This window comes from Patella vulgata, chromosome 1, assembly GCF_932274485.2.
Source record: "Patella vulgata chromosome 1, xgPatVulg1.2, whole genome shotgun sequence".
NCBI lineage: Eukaryota > Metazoa > Mollusca > Gastropoda > Patellidae > Patella > Patella vulgata.
The window spans coordinates 90,996,034-91,008,788 of NC_065879.2; the positions used below are offsets into that span (position 1 = coordinate 90,996,034).

At 34.7% G+C, this 12,755-nt stretch overlaps 1 protein-coding gene across 1 annotated transcript; it reads right to left on the reverse strand.

Moving 5' to 3' along the window:
- Window positions 1-845: 845 nt before the first annotated feature.
- On the reverse strand, window positions 846-11,163 carry LOC126817839 (uncharacterized). Its single transcript, XM_050545004.2, has 10 exons — window positions 11,111-11,163; window positions 9,383-9,454; window positions 7,610-7,725; window positions 6,307-6,490; window positions 5,246-5,379; window positions 4,609-4,813; window positions 4,244-4,383; window positions 3,047-3,272; window positions 2,254-2,387; window positions 846-1,613 (listed from the first exon to the last, which is right to left on the reverse strand). Exons 2-10 carry the CDS (start codon window positions 9,435-9,437, stop codon window positions 1,374-1,376), a joined length of 1,434 nt encoding a protein of 477 aa, XP_050400961.1. The 5' UTR covers window positions 9,438-9,454; window positions 11,111-11,163; the 3' UTR covers window positions 846-1,373.
- Between the last annotated feature and the right edge of the window lie 1,592 nt (window positions 11,164-12,755).

Sequence of the window (12,755 nt, forward strand, 5' to 3'; positions counted from 1 at the left end):
ACCATTCATACTCCAATTAAATAAGATAAATTGAGTTAAATAAATATACGATGAATGCGATAGACAAATAACGTACAGTTTTTGGTAATTCCGCGAATTAACTCATTTGGTTTTACACAAGTGAAGTATTATTTCCGTTTTGCACAATAATGGGGTTGTATGGGATGGTATGTGGTAGTATTGGCCTCTATTGCGAAGTATTGGGTATATCGCCATTCCACGAATAATATACTAAAATAGGTTCGTCTATCCACCTGTCACACTTGATGGAACACATTAAGTCTGCATCGAATTTCAGTACATGCGTTTGTTGTAACAATATTGTCGTTGCGACATTATTTTCAGATTTACAGACAAGGAATGGAGACATATGATAGCTGAAACAATAATGTTTTCTTTCATATTATTGATTCTAAGTTTATTACCAAAAATATAGACAGTATGCTGGTTATTTTGATACGTTAACTGAGCTATAGATTAATACACATGTTGGTCATTTACATTTTTCTTTGTTATAAAACGTATCTCATAATTGTTGACCAAATTAGGTAATAATCCCTGCCGATGTCCAGGTTGGGGACATGTCCATTCAATATATGCAATTTAGCTGTTATCAGTCTTTTACGTAAACACCACAGACAAAATAATAGGCACCTATAAAAGATGGAGTGAGGGCTAGAATAGCCGGACACGCATTGGGTTCTTTGGACGACTATTTCACGATGTGAGAATAAGATGTTAATTTTAAATATTGTAATGTACACTATTATGTAATTGTTGTGACACAAAAACGTATAGAAAAAAACTATCATTGTTCCTGTCACTTATTTGTTTTCGGTATCGTGAGACAACACAATGGTGAAATCCTTAAGAAAAGAGATACAACAGTAAGCAGCACTGAGTTAAACCAACACTTAGACGATCATGACAAAATATAGATATGTGGCAGCGGTAGTGCTACATTGTTGACGAATGTCTTTATAGAGACTGTCGATGTTTTGAGACACGATTAACTTGATTCTGACTGGAACTTGTTGTGTGACTGCTTGCTACTATAGCCTTGGCTACGGTCAGCGATGAGTAATTTCTCCTTTCCTAATTGTAAATTTGTTTAGATGTGCACTTAATGGATATCTGGTGAGCCAAGATTTTAGAGACTAGATTAAACCAAAATGTGAGCCAAGATGTTATGGACTAGTCGTAGAAACGTTACCAAAATGTAAGTCAATATTCTCTTGGGATTCAGCAATTTGAATCCTTCACAAATTGGTTGATGCCTTAACTATAAGGTGAATCATGAACATCTGTTTAGACAGAATTTGGTAATTAATATGTCTCATCAATATATTTTGGGATGGCTACCTATTGGCTTATCAGGTCTTACTTTGATCAATCTTGATACGATTTGAACTTGTCTGTGCATCGGTAAAGGTAATGCGGCATATATAGTTATATTTAAAGTCACCCAGTGTTGTATTGAGTAATTTCAATATTATCTGCCCATTTATTCCATTTGGTGAGTCGATTCCGGATTTGTTAAACACCAGCCTGTTTCCATTAACATCTTTGTTGGGCAAAAACATATCTTTGTGCCATTGGCCTATTGCCATAATCTAAAATACATAAACAACACAGTTTACACAACTATTCGAACCACGCACCTGCACACAGTTTAAGCCAATACATTACAGTTTACATAATTATTCACAAGACACACACGGTCCATGTTTTAGTGAAGTTCACACCAATACATATACAAACCAGGTAACTCTGGGTTAGACCGATTCACACAAATCATAATTTTCAACAATGCTAAGTGCTCATCACAATTAGCACCCAGGATGTAGCACACAAATAAGATAGAGAGGGAAAAGTGGTTTAACGTCCACTTGACACAAACTAGGTCATTTCGGGACTAACATATGGTTCAATTTTATTTTTTATAATTCACTTGCGCGTAGGTTTCGTTAGCAGTGGGAGGAAACCAGGGAATCCGGAGAAAACACACGAGGTTGGACAGGCGACCCTATTCCTTGTCACGTACAACCGGGGAATCGAAACCACGCTAGTCGACTCAATGACAGACCTTATGATACAGCACGCACGTGCTAACCATTCGGCCACCCAACCCCCCACATAAATAATTGTATATGTGCTAACAACATTACCTCCACGTTATATCAAAGAGGCTTTCCCAATTTTCTTGGGGGATCAACTTGAGTTTAACACAATATAGGATGTATTAATTATTACCTCTTTGTTGTGTTTTTCTTCACGAGTTATTATGATTGTATCGATTCCATATTTATATCCATAATACCATACAAATCTAATATTATCTCCCAATCGACCTTCAATTTCACCCACTTCACTATCTATTGATGGCCCTAAACAAGAGGGATATTTTCATTTTGTCTCGAAATAATCATGCACCATATGTTTGGCACAATATTGCCCAGTCGGTGCTGACGTGCCATAAAACTCAGTTCATTTTCATTATATATTGTAGGTCGTAAATAAGAATTTTATTTTCACTATATTCTTTCACTGAATAAGATTATATTATACTCATCGCTATATTGCAGGTTCTAAATAAGTATGATATTATCATTAAATAAGAATGTTATCACTAAATTAGAATGATATTAATCTATAAATAAGAATGATATTGTCACTATATAAGAACATTATCACTATATAAGAATGATGTTATCACTAAATTAGAATGATATTATCTATAAATAAGAATGATATTATCACTAAATAGGAATGGTATTAGCATTAAATAAGAATGATGTTATCACTTATTCATCAGAATTCATTCTTATATTCTATTCAAGACATATCCATTACTCTTCGAATGTAACTAAAAATGCTTAGTGCTTTAAAACTGATTTTTAAGAATTAAAATCTACACTGGTATTAGGTCAGGTCCAACAGAAGACGTAATCCACATATTTGTGTATAGATACGGTATAATTTAAAACATTAAAGGCTGGCACCAAGCAGATAAAGCGTGTAACTCTTGATTGGTATGTAAACTTACTCTGTGCCCTCAATTCAATTCCCTTCAAACTGTTAAATGCAACTGCGCAGAAAATTTTACAGTTGTAGATTAAATCAAAATATCCATCGATTGGTTTGATCAATATCAGCCTAATTATCTCCCCAGATCTGTTGCCAATGGGGAGTTTATCAAATTGTAATACAGTTGCTTGTCTGGGAGTCTGTCTAAATGCTCCATCCTTTGTCCATAGGGCTATTTCTCGGTTCTGAAATTCAAGTATGGTTTATAGTGTAGCCAACTGAAATTTGCGTCATCACATAACGAGATTAAAACTATTTGAGCTGACAAATTTATTTTGTTGGTGAGCCATGAGGATGCGTGGACCTAATAATTGTTATAAACATTCTCCTATTTTTTGGAAAGGATGGAATCTTTATTAATACAGAACTGATGGCAAACTCCATAGAAACAGGAATTACTATGTTTGTGGCTTGCCATAGTTGGAAATATTGATATTTGCATTGAAAATGTAATTGACCATTACATGAATTTTTGACTGTAATTAATAACATTTCCATTCCTCATTACTTCGGCAATCTCCCATTACTCATAAGATGGTCATTATTCGAAAACACGCAATGATGATTACATTAAAAATCGAAAGCTGATTAAGATACAGATCAATATTTCGTTTCATTTTTTATACTTTCGATGTCCTACACTACATGAAGATCTGACCAGTTGTAGTGGAGGGTCGTGTCAGGGGTCGTACGAGCGGCGTTTGCCCCTATGTCGTTAGGCATTGATTAATCAATGGGCGTTAACGTTTCTAGTCATTTACCCACAGTTCCGTGCATCGCACGCCAAGAACTCGCCGTAACCTATCGTTTCATTGGCTAATCCCTCACTTCACCCAGAACCCGTTTTATATAACAACTCATCCAGGGCCCTGTTTCTCGAAATTTTAACTAAAGATAAAATCCAATTTTAATAGATACTTCAATTTTGATTGGCTAAGCACTAAAATCAATCTAATATTATCCAATCAAATTACTAAAATTTGGAATTTATCTTATTTAAATTTTGATGAAACGGATCCTAGTGATATAAAGACAAGTAACACAAAATTTTCATCTATAAAAAACGAAACGAAATAGGAACTGTGTTTAATCAGATTGAGCCCTGTTGTGTATCTAACCATATCTATCCATGTATATATTAATGGGTTTAATATACCTGTCCCGTTATTTTGTTGAATTGGTAGAATATGATTTTTTTCGCCAATTTGACACTCTCGTATTTCCACAGCAACGTTACATTCTTGCTAACAGTAGACGTCATTCGATCGACTGTAGATAGCCATTTAAATTCAATGTCTACAAACAAAAAAGGATTTTATTTAAATTTAAATTGTATTGATTTATACACATCGATATCTTTGATATTTGTATCCATTTCATATACTATATAGACGATGTTTGTGTTTATTAGACATCAACGTTGTGTTTGCTGCACTTATAGTCTGACTGGTTAATATTGACGTGCCAAAGCATTTAAACTCATGTCATTTGTAATTTGAATTGTGATACACAACTACCCACCTTCTTGTAAACTAACTGGTTTGTGAGATATGATACAGGTATCACTGTATTTCAACTGTAAGTGGTATTTATATTTCAAGTCATCCTCGTCTACATTACGTAAGTTAAATACAATATTTGTTGAGCTATTGGTAATCAAGCGAAGGTCCATTCTGTCATCGTCCCATCTTTCTACTTCAGTGCCACCCTCCCACTTAACAAGACCCTGTGTAATGAATGAAAATAGAAACATTTATTCGTGATCCTGTGGTTATATGACGTAGCACATTGTCCCCATAGCACATGGAATGACGTTTGCCAGTCGTCAAAGCTCCGTCAGTGCAGAAGAGTAGGGCGTTAAACAATATTTCATTTCAATTTGCAATCAGATTGGCTTTGGTTTGTTCAGGTTCGACTAGCCCGATGCCTGTTGGCAGTTTCTGAAACTGTTGTTATACAGACTAATGATTAAACTGTGTTCACCCATCTCTTCAAGATTGTCAGATGGTGCTGATATATCAGATGCAACTCTTAATAGGTAAAGTCGCTTAAAGACGAGGCCCACCCCCATAATTTGAATATATGTATGCGACATTTTGGTTTAAAATGTTAATTTATGACTTCATAATGAGATAATATTTTATGGTGATTTACTAACCCTTCGGGTGCCATTGGATTTTCTATATAAAAAGATATATTGAAACACAGCCTTCGATACATATCCCCATTGCATCGTTATATCATTTCCCAAACCAACCATCATAGTCGTCTTATTACCTTTCCACTGGAAATCTATCAATGAGATAAGTGAACTTTATAAACCTTAATACAAATTATATAGTGGAACATGGCGCGCTATTAGTCCGAAAGTTAAAACAGTACGTTGTGACTGTTGGTGTATGATGTCTTAAGAGATTCATCAACAACCACTTCCAAATGGTTCATTGACTGGCATTACCTTACTGAATCTACATTGACATTGTATTATGTTATTTGCTAATATTTATTTAAATACACACACACACACACACACACACACACACACACATTATGTCACAGCCCACTGTGTGCGTGTAAGACAGGGTTGGGTGATAACTAAAAACATCTACTCGATCGTCTTTTTAATATCGGAAAGTATCAACACTCGTCGATAAAGCCTCGGCCTTTTTTTACATTATTGTTCTGCAACTCAAAAGTTATTTCAGCGATATCGTGAGTGTGGCTTATTTTTATCTCTGGCAATATTATTTTATCTCCCTAGACCATTCCCGCATATTATAACAGAAATATCACTTTCAGTATATTAAATTTAACTTTTTAAAATGAATTGTCTTTAGTTTATATGTATAGCACTATCAGAATAATAGGAGAAATAATTCAACTAAAAAGGGGTGAACAAAGGGCAACGTCTTCGTTCGAATTGTTTCCGCTGCATTCACGCATGGGATCAAATGGAAATACGTTTTTTTTCTTAAATTTAAAAAGAAAGAACAATTGAAACAGTTTATTTAATGACAGTCGCTAGTCTTGAATAAATTTATATCTATAAGAATTAGAAAATAAAACGGGCTATAAAGGTTTTCTTTTCTACATCAAACGAATAGTGACCCCCTGGTTCGGAGCCAGCGCCTTATTCACCGAGTCACTGTAGAACCCTTTAAAAGCAGGGCGTTAAACAGCGTATAAAATTAGAAGAAATAAAGCCAATAGTTGACTTACCAGTAACTGTGAGGTTGATATCTGTATAGTGTTCTGTAAAACCCACTTTACATATATATATACCAGCATCTTGTAACGTCACATTTCTTATATTGAGACTAATGTGCTGTCCTTGTCTGGTTGAAGTCTTCTGTATGTCATACCCGTTAGTTTTACCCAGTTCATGTAACTTGGGTCCATTAACCTAAATTATACAATGATATGGAATAATGTGGGATATTAAGATATTTCCTTAAACCCCTATTTCAATACTTAGCCATGTTCTAATACCATGTTTCTATTATTTCTTCAGAAATCTTTCTTGAATATTCAACTAACTGTATTATGCATTTAATCTTACCCATAATAAAAACAAACTCTTGATTGATATCAGCTACAGTTAATGGTGATATGCTTATGTGTTCAAACGAAGTCGATTTAGCCATATGGGGGAAATGCAGCATTAGCACAACCATATTCGCTTAGACTGCTGTATGGAGTTTGAACTAAATTCGAGGATGTGGGTAGTGTTACAGGGTGAGAGAGTTCAAGTTAGACAATACGCTGACCTATCTCACTTACCGGTAATTACATTTACTAGTGTTCAGATGGCGTCAACATCAATATGATTATAGTGAAATAATCTGCTTCATTATTTGCTTGATAATGATATCTGTATGTGTATCGAAACGTAGCATGTTAATAAATTCAGAAGTAGTTTATCCATATAAGTGTTTTTTAATTTGTGAAATCTACCTCTATATGTCTTATAAGGATTATCTTATAAGGATTGTGAAATAACCTATCAATGATGGCTGATTCACTGTGTAGTTCTTTATTTAATATATTTAATATCAAAAATCGGTGGAGCTCGGTGGCTCATCAGAGAATGGTCTCTCTATTTTCTAGTATGTTAATAATGTTGCTAGAATAAATTAATGTCCAATCCAGACCATGTTCTTCTTTGAAATTTTGTTATAGTAGTTAAAAAAGAAAACCCATAGGGATATTATCGAGTGTGTCATACATTGATTGGGATAATAACCGAACTTTGGGTGAGATTATTATCAATTGCAAACACTTTTGATACATTTCGAACACGAAAATACATCTCTATACAATGTCGTATTAACCATCTAGAATCCACTCAAGACATCTTGAAAGAAGCTCGAAACCACTTGATCGATAGCTTGAAGACGTCAGCAAATTCAACAATGCGCAGAATGGTCGGAACCAATAATTCGTTGCAGACCTAGTTTATGGGCAACATTTACCCGTTTCTGATAATTGTCTGACATAAGGTCACAATATAATATAACCATACCTTTAACAGAGAGACGTCATACTTTTCAACATGTAAATCGCAGTCTAGTTGAATATTGCAGCCAGCTAAAACAACCGGTTCACTGTTACTGGTAGTCACCCACACAACTACTTCAACTGCAAAAATCAAAACAACATTACACGCCCTGATGAATATGTATGCCGAACGAAACAGGTCCTTGGTCCAATAAATGACATATATCTGGAGACTGACCAAATTCATAATAGAACTATCAGTAGGGATTAATTTGTTTTGTATCGCTCTTGTATAGGTTACACGCGTGTAATTCACGTTTTCAGCTTAAAGCCGGACCGAAACCTCAATGTGAACATTGCCATGTTCCTGTGACAGCTACGCACAATCATCCCAAAGTTGTTAGATCACATTACTGCCGTTGCCAGCCATTGCATCAAATACTTGCTCAAACAGGTCTATCTATATTATAAGGCACTAACCTTTGTTTGTAAAGGAGACAGGTTTTTATTATAAAATTGAATCACTTCATTTTGATATGCATAATTATCTTCTTAAACCACGTGATATTTGTTTTTAAATGTGTGTAAATTTATTGTCTATGATATATTTTAGCCTGTCATATGGTTGGCATAAATATCCATACCTTACAATAAATGTATAGGAAACGATATCGTGACCATTTTAATCTATATTTGATATTGCAAACATAACTAGGGAGTTTTCGGTTGAGATTCTCTCCGCACGGCCTCTCTTGACAGTATGTTTTAAATATAAATTTAATTAAATGTACGGGGAGTCACGGTGGCTAAGTGGGTAAGACACTGACTGGAGGTCACGTGTTCGATTCCTGCATTGGCTGAGAAAGTTCATTGACGTGCACGTAAAAGATCCCTTGGTTGTTAAAATTCGATATAAGAGTAGGTCATAGTAATGCTATCCGGGCAAAATTTCCCTCATAGCACACTGTATGTCCGTCTTCATTAGCCCAGTCGGAGTTGAACAGTAGGACGTTAAACTCCATTTCATTTCAGTGATATGTACTGACTCTTTAGTCGTAGTATATTATGTTTTCACAATAGAAGCTTTCAATTAATTGTTAAGTATCTCAACAAGCAGCTTGTGATAGTTTTCATGTCAATTATATGTATCAAATCTATGTCGACTCTTTTACACATGGTTTTCTATAGGGGCGTGTATAATGCCTACGACGACATGTTACAACATCACACACTGAAAGCGGCAGAAATGTTTGACATTATTAGATATACAAAAGTATTTACACAATCACTAGTTTTCCCTTCATTAGAAATAAACAGTAACATTGTTTAAAAAATTATTCGGTTCAACACTTCCCATAACAACAATATAGATTATTGTGAAATGTAAACGAACATTCGTCAGTCTTATATGCTGAAGTTATTATTTGGAAATATAGCTTTAAACTTCAAAAAACCCCACAGCATCATACTTTCAAGATTCTTGCGCACATTCGAACAATTCTCAGATATTAATTCAATTCTTATGGCCATGATTGTCAATCGTGAGATTTCTTCTTCGTTACCATTTTAATTATCCTCTTTATCGTGCACTTTTTGTTATCTTGAAAAATGTCATGTACTTTTAACGCAAATGATGCTTTATGTAAGTTTATGTAACTGTTGTCCCATGCTTTTACTTTTTATGAACCCGATTTCATTTCATTTACTAAGAGCTAATTTGTTTTCAAACTGATCAAAAGAAGCACAAGTATTCCAAATTGACTACAGCGTTTAGTAATGGCACAAGTTTAGCACTTACCTTTGACAACCGTAACTGATAACAGATATATCAGAATTATGTAACCCTTCATCATTCTAAACAGCTACAAAACTAGGAATGAAATAATTATGCAAATATCAGAACTCGACTTTAAACACCAACACTACATTACTGATTCACCCGTTTCGATGTCGCTGCGAAATAATTAAAGAGATAGCTGACCATGGAGATAAGTCGTTCATTACATAGGGGAAATGTGATGATGGCGGAGATAAGACATTCATTAGTATTCGTCATACAATAATATATTCTATTATGTCCGGTGCAATATACGACTATAAGCGATCATGAATTGGCGGACCTCGATGCAGTCAATTACAACAATGATTAAATATATGTATGTTTGACATGCTCAATACCAATGCCAATTTGCAGTTAACTAGTCATTTTCACTAATAGCGTGATAATCACTGTATTACCAAACTATCTAGCGCCGACTTGGATTTATATTGTTTGTGTCTCGATGGAAACAATTTTGGAGTACAATTTTGTTTCCAGAGCATATCTCATAAACCATTCAAGATATCTTCAAGAAACTTTGTACAAACATTAACCTATTATAGTAGTTGTGCCTTTTACTAATTTGGAATTTCTCGGATTTAATATTTTTTGTGTTTCCCCTTAGAAACAATTTTAACGTAGTTTTTGGTGCACAATTATTATTCTGAAGCATATCTCATAAATTAGGTATTCAATATATCTCCTTTGTTTTAATATTATGTATGTATTTTATCTAGGGAGGGGGGGGGGGTTACGTAGGCTAAGCCTGTTCCCCAATCCCATTCAGACATCGTGATTAAAATATTGTTGATGAAAAAGAAATCTCCATGAAACTTTGTACAAACATAAACCGGTGCCTTTTGGTAATTAGCAATTTTTCGAATATAATCATTTGTGTTTTTTTGGAAGCAATTTTTTCCGTTATTAATAATTTTTGAATTTTTACTACAACATATTTGACTTTGTTTTTGGTATAAAGTTATTATTCTAGAGCATATCCCAGAAACTGTTCAAGATACCTTTTTAACACTTTTACATTGGTCATCCTATCATTTTATTTTCTGATGGCCGTCATTCCGTACTGATTTCGTTTCCGAAGCATATTTCATTATCCGCTCAAGAAATGTTTTTGACACTTTGTAGAAACATCAACCTATTATAATATTTTATTTTCTGATCTATAAACTTATTGTTTAATACAGTAGCTGATTGACGCACGCAAAGGTTTTGGTGCAAACCTTTTGATGTGGCGACCCTTTGATATTCCAATAAATTGTTTTTAAGTATACCTTCCAAGCAAGTACAAGGGCGATTGGTGTTGATGACTAGTCACCTTGTTTCATATGTGTTTCTCCATTATTAATCATGAACAGACTGGAACAAGCACAACCAGGCTTATATGAATTACAGGAACTGTGTTTCCCGAGTTTCATTATGAAAGTAAACCCGCATTCGAACCATTGATTCAGGTGACACGTCCGAATCTACAGACTATTTTAGAATGTACAAATACACACCTTATTGTCAAATGAATTAACTGTGTCCATCACCCATATCACCCTATGGCAATGACGGCCTAAAAGCCAATTTCATACGATAAGACAAAATCAAAATGAGGATCCATATCACAAACATAGTAAATAAAGGTGCATAAAATATAGACAGTGATTTCTAGTTAAATTTATAAAACAAACAAAATCAAACTACCTTAACTCTCCATAGCACTGAACACGAAAGGTGACAATATCCTGGAGCAAGACTGGACATGTCTAGTGTTGGCGGGGGAAATTTTATTTTAAGTAGTGTGGTCTAAATATTATCAACAACAACAGACGTGATTTTATGTAATTATCATGTTGAATAACTGCATAATAAAGGGTATGTACGGGCATTGTGATATAATAAATGACTAGTCATAATAGCTTGACGTCTTTACACACTATTATAGTCTGTACGAATTATTCTGCAAAATAACAAACTACCTATATTTGTCAAATACTACACTCAAACAAATAGTTATTACAAATATTACACACAGAGAAAAAGAAACAGTTGATTGCGCCCTTTTAATAAAAGATAAAAAAAAACAACACACAAAGATGAGTTTTCCTTGAGCTGTTTAATCCTTTATTCAATTCAAGTTATGAAATATAAATAATGAATCACAATAATAATATAACTCATTAGTCTCGCGAATAAGATTATAAAACATGAAATCCTTTGATTGACGCAGACGTATAATTTGTACTTAATGTTATCATCTTCATCATGTTATTCTAGGTAAGTGAATGATTATGTTATTGTATACCGAACATACCACCACAAGCTTGTATTAATAAGGGAAAATCATATAATTGCACTGTTATATTCCATTAATATACTGAGCAGCAAAAGAAATGTCATGTTGGTGTGTTACTCTGCATAAACGCATTGCATAATACTTGCCAAATGTTTTTATTGTATATTTGTGACCACATCTCCAACTTTACCTGAGCAATAAGGCTCCTCCCCAAACACAGAATTGAACCCAGGAATTGTTCTCAGAAACGCAACCTGACTTCTGAGACGGTAATATGTTCTCCATGATTCCCATGTAACTCATGCTGCACGTGCTGTTCATTTCTTACTAATACCGTTGAGTACATGATTCTGAATTGATACGATTTAATGTTGTTCTTGACTTAATCGACTTTGGCTCGTATATCTTTTTATTAGTCACTGTCTTGAAAAGGGCTGACAGGGATTTGTACCTTGATGACCTTTGTAGCTTCTATTTACAACAAAATTAACTTGAGTTACTTGCCCAGAATATACCTCGGTATGCTCCAAGTCAAAGAAATTTTCAAAATCTTATTGAGGAGACCCTGCCCCCAAACACCGTGGGATTACCTCCACACTGGACCTCAAGCTTACTTTCTTTAGACTCCAGTAGTAAGGCGGCTGTCTGGCCCTTTTTTACCAAGGAGAGTTGACGCCTTTGATCTATTCAATAGAATGAATAGGGTATTGTTGTCCAAACAATGTGTGTGTGTGTGGGGGGGGGGGGGGTCGGTTATAACTAATTGATGAACAGGTGTTGTTATAATGAACTCTTGTTTATCCTTTGATCTCGTTTGACTTTTGTAATGAGGTTAGGTGGGGAGTCTCAAATTGTTTATTTGGCGGGGGGGGGGGAATTACCACTTTATAGACAGCTGCGGCGAGTCGGCAGTCTGGCCAATTTTTTACCAAGGAGAGTTGACGCCTTTGATCTATTCAATAGAATGAATAGGGTATTGTTGTCCAAACAATGGGGGATCGGTTATGACTAATTGATGAACAGGTGTTGTTATAATGAACTCTTGTTTATCCT